This window comes from Styela clava, chromosome 8 (assembly GCF_964204865.1).
Source record: "Styela clava chromosome 8, kaStyClav1.hap1.2, whole genome shotgun sequence".
NCBI classification, from domain to species: domain Eukaryota; kingdom Metazoa; phylum Chordata; class Ascidiacea; order Stolidobranchia; family Styelidae; genus Styela; species Styela clava.
This window is the reverse complement of record NC_135257.1, coordinates 16,168,896-16,188,321: the sequence shown is the minus strand read 5'-3', so window position 1 is coordinate 16,188,321 and position 19,426 is coordinate 16,168,896. Positions and strand designations below refer to the sequence as shown.

The window sequence follows — 19,426 nt, the reverse complement described above, 5'->3', positions numbered from 1 at the left end:
GCGCACATATGCAAACATGAAATTTTTCTGAATTTGATATAAATATAAGAGTATATAATTAACAAATGCTTGAAACCCAGATTTCCACCCTGGTAAACATGATTGTGTTGAAAATATTGATTGTGCAAAGTATTTTGGGTCGTTTAAAAATTTGTACAAGCAAAAAGCCACGTGCTCTGCACAGTATTCATAAAACATTATCAGATGCCCCGTTTGAATGAAATGGCGCTGAGCATCAATGAATCACAAATCAGAAGGTATTCATTTCATTATTGCGTCGCAATGCTTCTTCGTAAGAAGGGTGTGAGCTTATTTTGGCGAACAGCACTGTGGATAATTTTGAAATGTACTGGTGGAATAACACCGTATGTAAATCTCTCCACGTACGTTCAAATTAATGAAGAAATATTTATGGCTACGTGGGTTATAATCCAAACACGTCCTCATCGAGACACTTGAACGCAATTTACATAGCTCTTCACTTGATTTCGTCACTTATCAGCTACAACGAAAGCTTGGGGACAGTTGGCTTCTGTAGCGAGTGCTTCTATCGCCACGAAATCCATACTTGAAAAGTACTTATGACGAGTTGGAAAAATAACATTGCTTCATATTTGACATATTATATGGGATCACCTGGATTTAGTAGCTCGCTCGATATTAAAAGTGTAGATTATAACGGCTCAATACACTCTGTGTATGAAACATTAAATAATATATATATCACATAACAGATGTCCCCACCTTTGTATTTACAAAAGGTTGATCTATAGTGACGAGGGTTCACGAAAGCTTGTATTGTGAATAAATTAGTCGAGTACAATGTCTTAATTCTGACGCGGCATACGATACTTGATGGGACGTCCTCAGTTACCAACGGACAAAGAAAGTACAACAATAGCAGCGTATTAGCTCGTTTTGTTTTCGTTAAGTCCGTACGAAGGCTCAAATTGTGTATGACAACACATTGATTGCTGCGTTTGTACGTAAGGTAACTTGATTCTGCTTAGAAAATTGCAAGTATACTACGATACCTGTGGATAAATATAGCACATTTAAGCAATAATCAACGCAGAAAATTGGATATGATGACAAATGTTGGTAAGTAAAAATGACAATTTATTTATCCATTTAAAGAAAAAATACCTTTACGGCAGTAAGTTATGTTCACTTCACCCTTAAGCGTGTTTTGGAAAAAATAAAAATGTGTGATCAGCAGATATTTTCGAGTTAACTTGGATATAACTTAAGACAACTTTAGTAATATGACTTAATAACTAAAAATGCAGAGATTTTAATATAGAATCTTTTTATGCCGATGGTATACGTTTGCACCACATGGTGCAGTAAATATATATAGCCTACACATAAAATGTTAGCGGAGTTGGCGTATAGGATATCTGGAAGACACAGATAATCAATTTAATTCAGGTAAAAATTTGAATTAATGTATCGTGTTAAAACTTGTATGATTTTGGAAGCATGTTTATCGGGATCAACTGTCATGAAAAACTGTTGGAATTTGTCACCAAATGTTTTTTGCTTAAAAATATTATTCAACTTTTACAGACATTGGAAGTTCATCGCAGTCAGTGACAAGTTCAATTGTATCAGTATGCCTCGTTTCAACTATTGTATTTGGGATATTTTCATGGTAAGCATTTTTCATTTCTTGTCGTACGACAATGTAATGTAGAGCCTGAAACCATCCAAATTGCGGTTGATGCCATATAATATACAGTCTTCAGTGGTGGGATTCAATTTTTTAGTCAGACGGTTCCATCACAAAAGTCATATTTTTCACCCGGGTCTGTTACAAAAAGTCATTGACATTAACCAGTAATGCTAAGCGGTTCGCTGATCTCATGAAATTCCGTGAGACGTTTCTATAGAACCGGTGCGAACGGCTGAATCCCACCACTGACAGTCTTAATAGCGATAGATATATGGCATAGATATATCTATTCCTAGTTAAGACTGTCTTACTAATTTAGGACCGCTATTTGTGCATTACTGGTTACAAGTCGATTTTTAGCAAAGCCCCACTTTAAGTAGGGGTAACCACTAAACAGGCATTTATCATCAAGTGTAACACATCGTTGATTGAATGGGAGCAAATTTGCTTTATTTTTCTAACGTTAATAAAAACTTTGTTGTGGTATTCAGGTTATATATATTATATATATTTGTTTATTACAGGCTGAGAAAGAGATTAACCGTTGATTGGTGGAGAGATAAGTGTTGTGGGGATACCGAATCTGGGTACAGTTCGTCGCCTGGCATGAATAATGAACCAGTAACTAAATTTCCTCCAGTAGTGCAAGCTCCTCCAACCGGATTTGTAAACGAGTTTGATGACATTCGAAGAAATAAGAATAACCAGGGTCGGACGAATCAAGCATTTGAAGGGAATAACGGAATTTATAACAACAATCGGAAATACTCTGATGAAGAAAATTTAAGAAATGCACATAACTTGAGTGTGCCAGAAATTAACACGCGTCCACCACCGGATTATTACTACGTTGAACATATGAGACTATCAAAGTGGCGGAATATTCCACAGGATGAAAACATGATGGATAGTTTTCGTTCAAGAACAAGAAGCAATACTAGTGATTATAGGAGAACGGCAAAAGTGATAAGCAAGCCAAGTATAACCTCCGATTATGTTTCAGACATGGAAGGGTCGTCAGATTATCAGCATCATCAGAACATTATGTCACGAAGACCGACAGGTGGAAGATATTCGAGTAGGAAAATGGCGGAAAAGAAACGACGTCGTCGCAAGCATCAAACGAAAGCAGCAACAAGAGGAAGTTCTAATCATAAAACCAAATATGCTACGGCATCCATCCCGAGTATAAAATCTAAAAACTTACGTAAACCTATAACCAGAAGTCTCAGCTGCACAGCAACGTTACCAGAGAAAGGCAAAAGCCAGGCAATTACCAGCATGCCGATCCCACCACCTCGATCAAAAAAGAAACGTAGTGCAAGTGATGCGCATTTGTTTATAGCCAAGAAATCTTTTAGCAACTTGAATAGGAATAGCAGCCAAAAACATTCTCTTCCCCATGACGCTATACGGAGTCAAAGTAAGCTAGATAAAGTTACTAGAGATGCCAACACGGTAAACATAGATCAAACTGAGTTGCATCAAAAAGCCCCTATAAATCCACAACCTATAAAAGCAAGTGGGCTCGTAAGAAGCGAAACTATCATGGAAGTGCCAATATACGTAAAACCAGGAAGACCGAAATCCTACCAACCAGGTTCTTCTCAAGATTTCGATATTTCAATTTCGCACAATGAGAAAACTAATATGAAGAAATCGCGAACCAAACCACCGAGAACACGTGCCAGACGCGATGGACAGAATGCACATACCCGTCGTCGTACTGGAACAACGAGTCACGAAAGGCGGGAAAGGTGGCAATTCGGTTACGGGTCACTGCCGGCAGACTTTAGCAGCAAACTGCACTCGAGTATTTTTGCTGAAATAGGCATGACACCGGAATCATTCGTGGCGTCTATAGAAAAACTCGATTTTGAGAAATTGTGCCGCCCTGTGCCAAACATAACCGATGATCAAAGACAAACTAGTCCCCGCAAGCCAGTAATAGACAAGGATACGCACGGCCCGGACGAACAAGAAATATTAAAAAATACTTACAAACTTGAGGAATTTGGTATAGTTGCGACTGATCTCTAATACGGAAATACCTATCTTTATATATATATAGAGCAGTATTGCTTTCGAATGTTCGCAATCAACTTTCTTTTTCACATTTGGAAATTCATAATATTTATACAACGAATATAGCGATTTTGTTTGTGTACAAGCGCCTCCCAGTACTTGGATATTTGTCAGATATTGTAATGGGGCGCGCTGAATTCAGCATCAAGTTCTGCAAAATTAAAATATCGACGAGTAGTTTAGGCGAGAACCTAACGGAAAACCACATTCGGTCGGAATTGGCGTTTGATATTCATGCCCCAATGTTTTATCTGGGGTGTGATAAATTAGTCTATATTAGTATATATATATATCTGTGAAACTCCTACACGAATTTTGTTCCTATAAAATCTGACTTTTCTGGGGCCTTGTTTTGAGTGTATATGGGAACTACTGTCCCAGGGTGGTCCAAGGTTGCGAGGTTGAAAGGCCGCAAAAACTTTTGAGAAGGTCTCGCGGCCGCAGTCGGAGAAAACCCAGAAGTGATCAAAACATAACAAGTTTACTTACTTTGAATATATATTCAAGAATGAGAGTTTACCGTTCTAATCAGTTTTTTAAGGGAGATATATAAAGCCTTAGCAGGCTTAGATATTTTAAAATTGGTTTTCGAGAAATACCGTGGTATTTTCGGTATATTTTCTCGTGTTTGGTTTTGTACTTTCGCTCAAAATGATATTCTTTCGTGACGGATATTACTTGAAACACACCAGACACTGTGGTTTAACGTTGTAGTGGGTGAGGAAATACGTTTCCTCTCAGTTTACTACGGTCACCCTTTTTTACACCCGTTGCATGATGAATTGTTATATTTGTAAAAATTTATTACTTGTAGCGTGAGCAGGCCTAGTGCTACGTTCAAAAAACAGCCAAGTCCGTCTAAGTTGGGACCTCAGACGAGATGAAAAAAAAAACTGGATCGCGCGGCGCTAAGTCAGCTCTGCGGTTCGTTACTGCTGTCACATGGCCAACGCTTGAAAATAGAGGGTTTTTTCAAATGAGGAGTTATTTGGCGCGAGCTCATCTCATCGGCTTGGTTCCATCTGCACAAGACAAGTCATTCTCATTTTACCGATCACAGGACGTCATTCCCATATAGGCACCGTCTTGACGTTTATAGATACAACAATGAAATTCTGTGATTTTAACAAACATCAATCCTATTAGGAAAAGGACTATTCCCAGTTGAAATAGTTTAAAAAGAAATCAAAATAAATTTGCTAATAATTACAAATATCTGCCAATGGTTTAGTAGTATATATATGCCAAAATTGCTTTGCGGGCCGCGCGGAAATGTGTCGGCGGGTCGCATGCGGCCCGTGGGTCGCAGTTTGGACCACCCTGGTATAAAGTATGAGATGTACCTTACTGATAGGATCAAACTCTAGCAATCTTGGTCAAATTGGCATTCTTTGTCAACGATATGGTGCATGCCAAATTACGAATGCCGAGATACCAATAACGTAACTGATTTGTTCTGGCGTTTATGGCTACGGAATTCCTGCGTCTGGAATTATTATCCAGGATTTCCTGGCGTAAATATATATGTTGTTTGGACAGATGTATACATTTTGATTTTTACTGTGCGATTAGTTTGCAAACATTAGCAGGCTATATATTAATTAAAGGAGAGAAAATGGATCTTTAGTGCACCGAATTGGGTATTCAAGTAGTGTGTATACCAGGTTAGAGTTAGGCCATAATTTAATTCCGTTTTTCCCTATTTTAGTTCTATTACGAGTTCGGGGACTGCCTGTGCTAGCCAAGTGAACCCCTGCCCATAAGCGTCAGTCACTTTACACAACTTGATTTGAAGTAGGTGATCAAAATTAGTTACCTCTATATTTGTACCCACACTTCTGGAGCGTCCCAAATTGGAATGACTCAATATCCTCAATGTTATGAAAACGAGTAAAATGTTCAACATAAAGGCGCTTTTCTCAAGTTATTGAAAACCATCACTTAACGATCCCTTTGCAAAATACACAAGAGCATCACAAAAACTTGTAGGCACACGATATTTATATGCAATAAAAGGAATATCCACGTAATGGAAAGCACTTCATCACTTAAAAAGATTTCGAAAAGATAAATTATAATATATAATTGACTCGAATTAAAACTTCAATTTTAATTTAAAAATTGTATTTATCGCCCGTTAAAATTTCGGATCTAATTAGTCGTCTATGCATTTACACGAATCGCTCCTTTGAAATTCTCCACTTAATTTAGGTACATATTGGGGACAAGTATCAGTGCATTCAATAATATGACCCAAGAGACACGGATGGAAGGTACCGGCAGTAAACATGCGACCATCAGATTCACCAGGCGTCTTGACCCAGGCAAATGCATCCAGTCCTTCTTGGCCTTCAGGTGTAATACAGGATTTCGCTTTAACGTCACCTCCTGGGTAGTAGTAATCGCCGTCGTAGTCCCCAAAACCTGGGTCTCCGTAGTCCTCGGCACCACCACCACCTCCTCCTTTACCTGCTCCTCCTCCTCCAGCGCGTTTTCCGCCTCCTCCCCCACCGCCGCCGGCTCCACCACCACCTCCAGGGTTGACTGTGAAAAATATTATTATTATATTAAATTTGAATGAGTACAAACTAGATTCATCCAATTTTTTTGTGGGTTTTAATAAGAATTTGTAGCATGCAAGGTTTTCCCTGCATTCAGGCACAATCGGAAGTGCGCTGATAGATATGCTATTGAGAAACTATCCGTCACTTTAAATTATGTTTAACTTGTAAATACCGTGGTTGGAAAACTGGTGGTGAAAATTTTCTACATCACCTAATTAATATTTTACATGAATTATCATTCATCGAATCTACTTAAAACTATATTAGTGCAGTTACACTCTATAAATGAAAATTATTCATTCAAAGAAAATGTTGAACATGTTACCTCCTCCAGCAGCCTCGTTATCGTATGCGTAAACCGGCGCATTTCCATCATTAGTTCCATCCAGTGACCATCTCTTCTTTCGTTTACCAATAATATCAATATCGTAGTTCGTCGAATCGTCCTCTAATTTTTAAAAAAAAAATGAAACAGTTAGTTAAATGAAAATCTAAATAAAATTAACCTTTAAACCAGGGGTCGGCAACCTACGGCCCTACGATCACCATAATCCGGCCCGCGACGCTTCACTAAATTATAGTAACGAAACATCCGTTTTGACGAATATATTCTTTAGACTAAATGATATTATAACCTAACAACTATATAATGCACAATTACTCGTTTAATGAGCATATAATTTGAATATAATTAAGTAAATGGCAACAAAATGCAGAAAAGTTGATGCTAAGTGCAAAGGGTCTAATGACGCGTACAATATTCAAATGGGATTTTATGAGATGCAATGAGGAAATAAATCTATACTCTCTTCAAGAGATGTATCACTGCTTGATTTTTATTATAAAAAGTACCATCCGTTCGGTTTCTCAACTTTCTAAAAATATGTGCGGCCCGCCAATGACTTGCAACCTTAATTTTGGCCCGCGAGCGTCAAAAGGTTGCCGACCCCTCCTTTAAACGACCTTATGGTTCGCAAATCATGTATTTCTCAAAATATTTTTACCTAATTTGTTGGAGTAAAGGCGCAATAGATCTTAACCCAAACGCATCAACTTAATCTAACAATTCTAAGATAATATTAACGTAGTTTCGTTACTGTCAAAGAACTATTTTCTGCTAAATTATTCGGTATATTTATGGAATCAAAAAATGGCGTAGTGACAAACTTGTTACCTCTATCCAAAGAGTATATACAATTAAAACTGGCTTTAGGATTGAGTGATATCAGTCTTTGCCCACCCCTTTGAATTGTAACGGATCAACTAAATAACGGCGATGGAAATAAGGCATTCTGTCCAAACCAAACCAACTTACCGTCTTCAATGGCAACTGCAATTTCTGGTTCTTCGATCGTTATGGTATTAGCAAGTTGCTGTGCTTGATGTTGACGCAACGCTGCCCCTGTTTGCCAACTTGGAGTGTCTCCTTTCTCCACCATCGGTGGATCGTATGTACATTCGTTAATTTCCTCAATCGATCTGAAAATAACAATATAATACTAAAAAATATATAATTTTAAATAATTTTTTTGTCACGAAGGCTGAGAATGTATGTAACTTGATAATATTGCTTAATATTGTATGGAATACACTTTCATACCAAAATGGGAATATACAGATAACGACTTGGAATTCCTGAATTTGAAAGTAAAGCCACGTTTGCTGTTTGGCAGATCCTCTTCACCAACGACGTGATAAAAAAGCTATGTTGAAAGTAACCTTACGTAATTATAATTATCTATAGATTCACATGGTTTTCAGTTTTGGACATGTAGGCTACAAATGAAGAGCATAAAGTATAAAACTATAAATCCAAAATCGTAATTACCTTCTTGAAAATGATCCGCCATTACGAGATGTATCAACAATATAATGCAATCCAGTTTGGCAATGAATTTCCTCAGCTAATTGTCGATTAAACGTGCTGTTTACAAATGAACCGACGTTTACTGAGAATCCTCTCACATTTGCAGGCATCTTTTTCAACACAGATATAATATGTTCCAAGTTAACAGTCCATTGCAAGTACATAGCATTACCGGCATCCACGTAAACCCAAGAATTTGGGAATTTGTTTATTACTTGTTCAACACGGGCGGCGTAGGCGAGCTAAAAGTAGAAAATTAATCAAAAATGGTTAATTCGTTTTGTTTTGGCGTCTTCAACTTGACCATATTGATTGTAGTGGCGAGCATACCTGATATTCTGTATTGTGATATTCCGTTTTCGAATTAAATGTGTGCATAAGTAACGAAGGTTCCATTACAATTATGGAAGGAATCTCCGATAGATGTTCAGCGTAATAATCCAGCTTTTCGTCATATTCCTCCCAAGTACCTGTGAATAGAATATTTTGTTTTATTATTGAATTTATCAGACAAAAATATCATCAGCTGTAATCATCACTACTTCTTTTTTTTCTCTTCAATATAACTGGGATCAGTCAAGTTAGGTACCTATTTCGTCACACCCTTGGTGTTATTGCTAGCTGGATCTTGAACCAGAGTTTTCAAACTTGACGCAAAAGTGGTGAAAAATTCTTCATTTCGACTTACCGATTCTTTCCTCAGGCATGTAATGCCCAGCCTCCACTTCTAACACTAAGCCCTGCGAAGGATGCATGAAAAATACAATAACTGGGACAGTTGCATCATCACAAGCTGATCTTTTTACTTGCTGCATTGTATAGAAATCGTCGTCCAAACCGAGCAGCCAGAAAGCATTTCTTTCTACGTCAAGACCAGATGCTTCATCAAGAGTGGTGACCATAGTGAGTTGACTCAATCCTAGATTAATATAGATTATTACAAAAAATATTGAAGATAAGACAATGTGAAATAGTTGATAATACGATCAGAGAAGTTGGCCGAAAGAAAGGGAACAACCTAGAATCAGGTGAAATATGAATGATCTGGAGTGGCAACGAGAGATTAGTGATGTAAAATGAAAAAATAAATCGTTCTTCTACTTACCGAGCGTAGCCTCATATTCGTGACCGCAGATAAAGTTTTCTGTCAAATTTCTTGTTGTGAAAGCCTGCACCAAAATGAGAGCAGCACACACGATTCTCAGCAAAAGTTGGATGTTACGGAAACAAGCAACCATCAGACCCGGAATACGAACCCGGTACCAGCAGTAGATTACTACAATCAAATATGGCACCATGTTGATCATAGCCCAGGACATACCAATCATGTACATGTAGTAGAAGTAGAATTTCACATCTTCGGCGATGATAGCTAAAAAATAAAAATTATTGTACGTTGTATAATAAGAAAATAGTTTGACATCTAGCAAGCAACTTTGTCTGAGTATGAAATGGTCGCGGGTGTTAACTCGACAAGCCATATTTCATATTTACTTGAATTTTTGTAAAATGGTAAAAATCGACGCGTTCTTTTCTTTTCTGCGTGATGTTTCCAGACGGGCGCATAAATAGTTTTTTTTCAACTACGTGCACTATCATACTATATTTACTGTTATCATGTCCAGAGAATTGTAAATATAGTCATAACTCCGGAAAAAGCTGTAGAAGCCACTGCGCAACGGCAAACTGAATCGCCTCGTTTACTTTGGCGGGATCTATTTGTAAAAACGTACCTTTAACGATAGCATAAATGATTGTCACCAACATAATGGTGAACATAATGAAATGCATGTAGCAAGCACGAACATCTTCTTTTCTGAATCCTACTTTTGATAATTCATCTTCACCCTCAGCCTTCTTTTTGGTAGTCTTGAACGTCAGTTCACCTGAAAACAAAAAGTATATTTAGTGTTGGTTTTCAACAAAATTGGATATTACTATTCAGAAAGACTAAAGTGGCATTTTCAAGCAGATGAATAGCTAGCCAGATGTTTTAGTGACTGACGGATGGGCTGTTGGTTTACTCGCATATAGATCAAGTTATGTTTATTTAATTATGTTTATTTATTTAAATTTATCTAAAATCTGAATAATAAGTAATGCTTGTAAACTGAAAAAATCTTTCACCTTTTCCTTTCAAAATCTTCGTTCCCACAATACGACGCACACCATTGAAGTACGTGAACCACAAGTTCGTAGATGCCAATTCTCCGTTCCACATGTCTTTGACTCCGAAACGTGGAGGCGGGAAAAGCAAGAGAATGTTTCCGAGAATGTAGTAGATAAAGAAAGCAAACGCAAACTCGAGACCGATTTTGGATACAGGCCAGAGACCGAAGAAGATAGCCCACGCAGGTACAAGCTGAAAAAACGGAATTGAAATCGAAGCGCAGAAATAGTTGAAACCGCAAGAACTGTAGAACAATCGCTGAGATAGTGAAAGACCAGACTGCATAAGTGGGAATTCGTCCAAGAAAATCTGTAAATTTCCTTTGCACCAACGGGAACGTTGTTTGAAAATTTCCGTGATTTCGTGAGGTGATTGACCAATAGCAAGTACTTCGTGATGGTAGGCTACACCCCATCCCATTGTACAAAGCCTAAGAGACAGCAACGTATCTTCTGTAAGACAACCGACGGGGAAATAACCGACATCTTTCAGAGCATCAGCTCTCACGATGAAATTTGTTCCACAGCAGTTGACAGCACTCCATCTGTCCAAACTAGGTTCGATACGATGGAAAAATGAAACGTTAAGATGGTCCCATACGTCTTCATCGGGGTTTACATTGTAGAAAAACTGTGGCGTCTGTACTAGACCAAGTGGACGGGTACGCTTCTCAGAAAACACCGGTAAAACCTGCATCAGGTAGTTACGCCTGTAAATCAAATGAAAAATTCATTGTAAAAATTTCAAACTTCAATATGAATGGGACGTCAGGTGCGTTAATGAGCGCTGTTAAGTTTTTAAACATAACAGTAACAGTATATTTCAGCGTTACATAACATAAAGTTAGATTGCCCGCGGGCAGTTGTCGGTCGGTTGTTATTGGTTGATATTTTATGTGAAATTTCGCCATTAATTTGTTGCTCAAAAATGACTTTGTGTTACATTTTCATGGAAATACAGTAGGTATTTATTACAAGCCCTATGTCTAAATCACAACAATTCTACTGAGATTACATTTTAGGAAATAACACGTATATATTGTCGAAAATTTATTCACCGTACCTGGGCATAAAATCGGCATCGAAAATAGCAACACATTCTCCTTCAGTCTGTGCATCATCGAAAATGAAGTGGAGAGTATGATTAATGTTTCCAGCTTTCGCGTGATGAGGAATTCCAGGCAACTTGGGACGAGCAATGTAATGGAGGTACATACCACTAAAGAGTAAAATTGCGTTGGTTAGAACAGTAAATTTTCCCGAACATTCAGTTTTAAAAAGAATCTGAATCTACGTTAATCATTATGTCTCAAGTTAAGTACTAATCCTGATTCACGCATACAATATATTTCCAGTCAATCGCTACTAATATTCTAGAATCTAGATTTATAAGATTGGTCAGTGAATCGATCTCCGAATCCTATTTGGACTTACCGCTTTGTTCTTTTCGACAAAACCCAATTTTCAAGATTTTCTCTTTTACCGTCATCAAGTACGTAGACGTGTACGTGCAGACCTGGTGGAAGTTCCATATGAATAATTTCGTGTATGGTTCCGGCGACCACTTCAAGAGGTTCCTGTGAAAATAAAAAGGGATAGATTGTAAAATCTTATTTTTGATTGAAATATGGGAATTAAACACCATTTACACGTTATTCAGATAAAAATTGTGAAATAACAGTGCTTCCAAGACATGTACCATTTGTACACCTATATTTTTATCAACTTTGATACTCGAAACTTTTATAGCGTCGTTGGTCACTGGAGAATTTGCTATTACTGATATATCAACTCTTGATTGACGACCCACTTTGCTTTGTAAAAACTTTTCATGAAATTAATTGTTTTCATGCACATACTATTCAATTTTGTTCAATCGTTTGTCACAATCTCAACAATTGTAATCTACATTCTATTACGTTTTTCTTGAAAATAATATTACCTTGTACGTAGGCACCATGATACGGCAAGTATGAAATTTCGGTCGTTCAAAAGCATTGCCAGGGGGCGGATTACGAGATATCCATCTCCAAAGACATAATCCCTGAAAGAGTAATGTTAAGATTACACAATTGATCATGTGATCACGTGAGTTTAATCTTGATGACTCGGTAATGGTTCTATTATGATCTCTGCAATCGTGCAAGTTTTAAATATGTCATCTATTTAATTTACCCAAACACTATAACTACTAAAATCTAAAAAAGATAAAATTTTAGTTCCAAATAGATATACCTGGAGTAATAGAGAGGGTGCTGTAACAATTTCAAGGGAGGCAACGACGATACAATAGACTCTGTTCAGACCGGGTGCGTCAAGTGTGTACGTAATTCTGACGTAAACGTAGGCCAAGAAAGACAATATGTAGGTAATGTAAACAGCTTGATATGCGTAGTTATTAGTCTTGAACCCGACTTTTGGTACTGGAATCGAAGCCTCTGGAGCTGGTGTGTCATCGTCGATAAACTGAAATATAAAGAAAATAATTTGAGATTTACCCAAAGTTTATAAAATAACTTTTCAGGCTTTCCGCTGAATGCTTTAATTAGAAAGTAGTGATCAGCTTCATAGTTGCTATCATTGAATACCTAATTAGATTAATAGCGTTTTGAAAATGAATCCTGATAGATAAACAACAAACCTCTTCAAAATCGTCCCATTCTTCTTCTTCGTCAAAGTTTGTTTGAAATGGAATCGGCATATCATCGTTAACCATGTCTGATTTTAGGGATTTAGAGATTGGTTCTGGCGGTGGTGGGCTTGGCGTCATGTTTGATTCAGGGTGACTTGGCATGTTGCTGCCCAAGTAATTGTCATCATCGTCCATATGTGACATTGGTGGTTCAAAGACTGGGGTTTGGACATCTGTCCTATATGACGCACCTTTTGGATAGGATGCTTGACGCTCTGCAAAAAAAAAAAAATGATTTAATTATTATGGCTTCGGTGTGTTTGTGACGCATTGTGGGATTTTACGTACCTGCCATAGCATTGGCATGCGCTCTAGTGAGTGGCCTGATCGTCAAGTTTCTTGGCCCAATGCCACTATCGCTACTATCATATGATTCTTCCTCACGTGATTCCCAATCGTTGCCTCGACGCTGCAGAAAAGAAAACATATTAAACCACTGTGAATTCATAGTCGTATCTAGGAGGGCTAACATATAAATGTACGTTACCACACTGTTTCTATTAACAACGATATTAACCAGAAAAAATAAAAAATAAATTGAATATGACATAAAAGATTGTAACAATCAAAATCTGCCAATTGGCACTTACCCTTCTCATACTGCCATCTACTTGATCCCTCACTTGCCCGACCTGGGATTGAACTGAATTCACAGCATTGTAAACCTAAAATAGATAAATACACAATTGAAATATTTAGCAGTAAAAATATTTATCGGCACCCTAATTATGTTTTGAATTCGAAGGTAAAAGAGTAAATAAATTGATTATTACGAATGGTCAACTTTAGTTTCGGGCCAGATGTTCACGCTCAGAGCATACTTATTGGGATTCTAGATGTATTGATATCTTTTGCGTCACAATTTTTATCCCACTCATCACGAAGTAAAAGTGAAAAGTATTCCGCTAGCGATATCAGTTGTCGCCAAGGAACACCCGCGCGCTCAATTGTGATTCTGGCGTTCAAGAAGAAACTTTGGGATGTTTAAGCTTCAGTTGCCAGTATGAACTTGTTTTTTAATTTTACTTCACGAATATTTGAAATTCGTAATCGGAATTTCAAATATTATGTGACTCCAATTATTTGGTTAGTTTGATATTCATTCTAAGTTGTGTTAGTTTGTTTTAGTGACTTTTCAAACAATTTGATATTGACCTGCTGTTGGCACTCTTCAAGTCTTTTACTGAAATATGATGTCATGTCGCCGGTACGACTGGACTTGTCGTCTCTGCCGTCCATACCTCGCGATATTTGTGAGCGCAGACTTTCAATTTCATCACGCGCAAGAGTTATGGTGCTATTAGTTCCGCTGGTAGTGTGGTCAATCTGTAACGATTGAAACAATGAGCCCACGAGTCCCAACCAAGGTGGAATGAACAGGTATATAAAGTTCAAAAATTCAGACAGATTCGGACTGTAGTTTCAATAATATGGAATGGAAAGTCAAGGTTCAAAACGTCATCGGCGCGCAATGATTATATCCTGTTTTTTTACCACTAAAGTGTACTCGTGCTGTTGACGAGCGAGACAACAGAGATAACATTGCGGAAAATGCTATCGAATTTCCAACATCATCCAACAAATGTATTTGTTTTTTCTGTTTGCAAAAAGATTATGCTGACTTACCGATCTGCTATTGGTCGGTGTCATCTCGGATGTGCTTGATATCGCTCTGTTTGTTGGTCTGATCGTGCGATTGTTGTAATTAGAAGGACGGTCAGAAGATTCAGTTCGGTTTTGATTATTATAACTGTACGTCGATGTTACATCGTCTGGGTAGTTATCTCGTTGTGAGTATCCCCTGCTAGCTGATGATCGCGAGGTTTGCTTTTGCATGTCTTCCAAGCGACTGAAACATAAATATAGGAAACATAAATTAAGGTTGAATATTTCGATCACTGTACACAAAAAAAATGTCAGAATATCTGCACAAGTGTCTACTGCACGTTAACAAACCGTAATGTAGTTTTGTTAGAATATGGATATTTGGATAAGATAAGTAATTTTTAAAAACATAATTTTGCTGTTTGTCGTCTTACCTCTGTGCCCGCCTTTATCCATTGAGAAGTATTAATAGATATGCTATTTCTTTGTGTATATCATTTACCTAACTTACCGGTTAAAATAATTTGCTAGTTCATCAATGTCGTTTTGCTGATCATCCCCATTTGTGAGAGTAGTATCCGTTCCTGTGCTCGTATCTTGCGAGTATCCGGACTGCAGGCGACGCATCTCGTCATTCTAAACAAAATATGAAGATATTGGAAATATGATAACGTACATTGGGTTCCATTTTCTACAAAAAAATGCAACTTACATCCATTGGGTCAGGGTAGTATCTCCCACTATAGTCAGATGAGTGATGAGTATCCCTCTGAATGAATAAAAAACATATTTATATCCTATTACATTATATAGTAATGAATAAATATGTTCATTTTAAAATATTATGCTTACAGATTTTCTATGACTACGTCTACGTCCATGTTCGGTGTCGTCCGTATCTAGAATGTGATAATGATATAAAAATAATAAATCTTGTGCTTGAAAGCAAATAATGGGTGTTATAAATTTTGATCCCGCGCTTTACCAATGAACATATGGGATGGGACTATTATACCAGTCTGTTGCGCGTGACTCTCTGTAAACTGCAAGGGCATACATATGAAAAGCTGAAATTTCAGGCATCCTCACGCCAATCTGGTTGCTAGCTAATTTGTCGAGAGCATTGTGATTTTGCAGACTTGTTTACGTCGTGTACTATAAAGTGATTGTGACGCATCAGTGGCTGTCGTGACGTGCGCTTGTTACGCTTATTGTGAACTTTTTGTCTCAGACTGCCTTCCAGGTATATATTTTGCTTTTATGTTTTATTACTTTATACTGTTCAATAAATGACATGCTGCCCGACTGAGGTTTATTTGGATCGGGTTTATTTTAAAGTGTATCTTCCATATTCTTCCTTACCGTAGCTCTCTCCTGAAGTGTATGAACTCGCATCGTCTGATCGTTGGTTATGCCAATCGTTGGATCTTGATGAATTGTCGCTCAACTAAAATTGTATTAGTCAAAATAGTTATTTGTTATTCAAGATTTTTCGATTAATTATTTACGAAATAAGGTTAAAATTTACTCACCGTGGAGTCAGTTCCGGTTGTCGTTCGGCTGTGGCGTTTTCCACTTCTCGATAAGCTGTGGGAGGATGCGGTACTGCTAGGATCCCCAGAATATCCACTCTGGTATCGACGTCCTGGTCCTGGCATTGTTCTTGATTGGCGGCTTAATTTGAAAAAAAAAGATTAATAAATTTCTGCCAAACATGTGCTGTAGATTTATTCTCATTACATTCTGGGGGCAGTAATCGCATTGAAATAGTAGCAGCGCAATGCAGAGACAAAATTAACAATTTTTTTAAATTATATATTCACACTGTTTACGTTTTCTATACTCACTGTGAACTAGTGCTGTGGTCCATATCATCAGTTTCTCTATATGAAGCTGTCGAAAAATCTTGGTCGGTATTGTTCTAAAAGTAAAAAAATGATGTAAATGTTATACAGTGTGCGTATCTTCCAATATACCTCGTATATATATAAACCTAATGGGTTACTTTACATGCATTCTAAAGTACATGTATTTGTTATTGTAGCATTCAACATGACAATAGAAAAATTAGTTTATACAGAAGACGAGTTCAATTTGGTTCTACATAATTATGGATAATCCTTCTTTAAAGGAATTAAAGGTAATTTAAAATAGCCATCGTTTGGGAGCGACGTCTGTCTGTGTCCCTATCAGCAGTATATACTTCAGAAGGTTTTGCTTCCTATTAGTGTATATTAAAATATGGCAACATTAATGTATTTGCCGCCAGCAGATATGTTTTTAATAAAAGTATTGTCTTCTGTCGGAGAGGCATGTGAAAGTATCACAAATACTTGACTGCGAAATAATAATGAATTTGTGCAATCAAGCATTACCTAACTGGTTCGGATTCCAATTTTAATATATTTGAAATAAAGAAGCAGCGCCGTTTTAACAAAATTAAGTACTGAATGCTGTTAAATTTTACGCGGTCACGTGAATTCTTATATAAAGAAAACATCGAGCAAGTTTTTAATTCTGAAGATGCCAGCTGAACCAGTATTTCAAGTATATGAGTTACAGTGAATCACGCATGCCCCGAGGCTATAAGAACTTTACATCCAATGTTTTAATGGAACAAGGCAATTATGAAACGATAACCTGTTCGTTACGCGTGAACACGACGTGACGTATAAACAAGTTATTCTAATTTTATTGTCAAGGTCATAACTAAGAAAAAATAAGTTTAGATGTAACGGGGTATTAATTGGGGAAAATTAATTGGTATTTCGCGGTAAAAATCTGTTTACTAGTATAGTTCAACAACAGGTCCTTTTCTTCTGTGTCAACTGACAAACTACGGTTCACGTGTTGAAATGTCAAACACACAGCCAATACATTCACGGGAATTCTTTACAGCTTTATTGTATGACTAAAACCATTAGTCTTCGTCAAGAAATGCCATAAAAATGACAACCAGGCAAAATACTTTGATAAACAGTCGTGCCCAATGTTTTCCGTTTCTTGCCACACAAGCAAAAGTATATGAAAACTGATAAAATATTATTGAGAAGACTTGGGTCCAACCCATTAATATATTTCATGTATAGGAGATTGTTTCATTGCAAGTAAATGCTTTAATTATGAGCATACCGCTGCGGATGAACTGTAGCGAGCTGAGGGATGTCTTGGTGTTGTGTGACTTCCATCACTGTTCAATCCACTCTCCCTACTGTAAGGACCGGAGTGCTGAAAATATAACAACGATTCATTGTTGAAAAATTGAAGCTGAATACATTTTTTGCAATGTATGTAATATATTAACATATTTTCATTCTCTAATCGGTCTTTCATTACAAACGATAAAATCATAATTATGTTTACCACCACTAGAAATGAGTTTGAAATTAAGGTCAAAATAGGCTATTGTTGTCAAAGTTTAGTTTGAAAAAGGTCGAGTCATACTTTCTACAAGACACTTTGTACATTTCCAGATTAAAATAGGTTTTGAAGTTCTCCAAAGCTTACTTTACGAATGCAAGAGTTAGATAATATATTATACTCACCCCGTTGCGTCTTCTGCTTGTCATGATCACAGTCGGAGTTTCCGTCCGTAGTCACGTCAAAACAGAAATGAAAAGTGAAATTGGCGTATCTTATTGGTTTTATTTAAAATCGCCTTTCACTGTGAATAGTAGAACATAAATGATGCAACTGTTAAATTTCAATGTGAAATATTCATTAAAACGATAAATTACAGTATTCTCATAACTATATAACCAGCGCTTCTAGGGAAACTGTCTCCACAAAACCAGCGTATAAAATAGTGACATACTGCTTAATTAAATCCTTTCTCCACGTATGAGCAAACGAATTCAAATGATACAACTTATTTGAGGCTCACGAATGGCAACTTTTAACCTCATCTGTGAATTATGCTACATAGGCTATATTGTAGACTGCAGACTGTAGTGAAGTAAAACCTATATCAAATATGGTGTTCGTTCCAGTGGTCCAAAAAGTATCGACAGCTAGTGCATCCCGGGTTGCGCGCCTGATTCTTGAATGAATCTCAACAAAAGAAATTCCTAATATCCTTTCTACAAGTTCAATAGCAATTAGTCTGGTAGCGACAACTGATATGCCACGCGCTTTCTGCGTGATGAGTTTCGTAACTGACGACAATTCTGGATGTTGAGTTAGTTCATGTGACGGCTTTTTGCCCGGGGCATCTTTCCGATCCTGGCGAACGACAATCCGTTGGCGAATAAGTGTTATTTTATTTTAAAAGTGTGACATGTAATACAGCATCGAATGTAACTATATTATATTAGCGACTGTTCAATGCCCTGCAGATATCGTAAAACTAAAAGGCCTTGCCCTCTTACGTATTGATTGCACCGAGATTTCAGGAATTGCATCGGGGAGTTCACGAAACGTTTGATTTCTGATAATAAGTTTTAATTGCCGCCCAACAATAACTTCTGATAATTAGTTGTTTTATTGAGCGGAAACAGCGACAACAAACTTCGTGATTTGTATTTTTGATCTTGTGCGAGGATTAAATTGACAAAATGGAATCTCTCCCAATTATGACCAGTTGTTCAGTATTTTGCACTTTAATATATTTACAATTTTTTTACAACCGTTTGTCATAAGCACCAAGTTATTATTGAAGCAAGCGTAAGTGATGACTCAACTAACAAAATATATCGAAAGAAAGCATCGATTTTTTCCAAGTCCAATATTCCAAGTCCAATATCCAAGTTCCAATATCGAAAGAAAGCATC

At 37.2% G+C, this 19,426-nt stretch overlaps 2 protein-coding genes across 3 annotated transcripts; one reads left to right on the top strand and one right to left on the bottom strand.

The window, feature by feature from the left end:
* The first annotated feature begins 457 nt into the window (after positions 1–457).
* Positions 458–4,277, top strand: LOC120346007 (uncharacterized). The gene is made up of 3 exons (XM_039415637.2): positions 458–1,101; positions 1,570–1,654; positions 2,200–4,277. Exons 1-3 carry the CDS (start codon positions 1,086–1,088, stop codon positions 3,713–3,715), a joined length of 1,617 nt encoding a protein of 538 aa, XP_039271571.2. The 5' UTR covers positions 458–1,085; the 3' UTR covers positions 3,716–4,277.
* Positions 4,278–5,743: 1,466 nt separating this feature from the next.
* LOC120345683 (uncharacterized) lies at positions 5,744–18,361 on the bottom strand. Of its 2 annotated transcripts, XM_039415220.2 has the most exons (26): positions 18,203–18,361; positions 17,790–17,885; positions 16,505–16,578; positions 16,190–16,331; positions 16,020–16,104; positions 15,510–15,556; positions 15,370–15,426; positions 15,169–15,293; positions 14,679–14,901; positions 14,208–14,378; positions 13,643–13,717; positions 13,341–13,461; positions 13,002–13,267; positions 12,596–12,826; positions 12,303–12,404; positions 11,795–11,937; positions 11,424–11,579; positions 10,319–11,070; positions 9,925–10,077; positions 9,297–9,563; positions 8,880–9,110; positions 8,522–8,661; positions 8,153–8,433; positions 7,640–7,803; positions 6,650–6,772; positions 5,744–6,304 (listed from the first exon to the last, which is right to left on the bottom strand). In XM_039415220.2, exons 1-26 carry the CDS (start codon positions 18,224–18,226, stop codon positions 5,916–5,918), a joined length of 4,638 nt encoding a protein of 1,545 aa, XP_039271154.1. In that variant the 5' UTR covers positions 18,227–18,361; the 3' UTR covers positions 5,744–5,915. The 2 variants fall into 2 exon arrangements, with proteins under 2 accessions (XP_039271154.1, XP_077971221.1); XM_078115095.1 differs by lacking the exon at positions 14,208–14,378.
* Between the last annotated feature and the right edge of the window lie 1,065 nt (positions 18,362–19,426).

Coding starts and splice junctions, on each gene's coding strand:
- LOC120345683 (XM_039415220.2), bottom strand. CDS start 18,226: ATGACAAGCAGAAGACGCAACGGG. Junction 16,579..17,789: donor GCTACAGTTCATCCGCAGCG/GTATGCTCATAA, acceptor TTTTACTTTTAG/AACAATACCGACCAAGATTT. Junction 12,827..13,001: donor AATGGGACGATTTTGAAGAG/GTTTGTTGTTTA, acceptor TTTATATTTCAG/TTTATCGACGATGACACACC.
- LOC120346007 (XM_039415637.2), top strand. Junction 1,655..2,199: donor GTATTTGGGATATTTTCATG/GTAAGCATTTTT, acceptor TGTTTATTACAG/GCTGAGAAAGAGATTAACCG.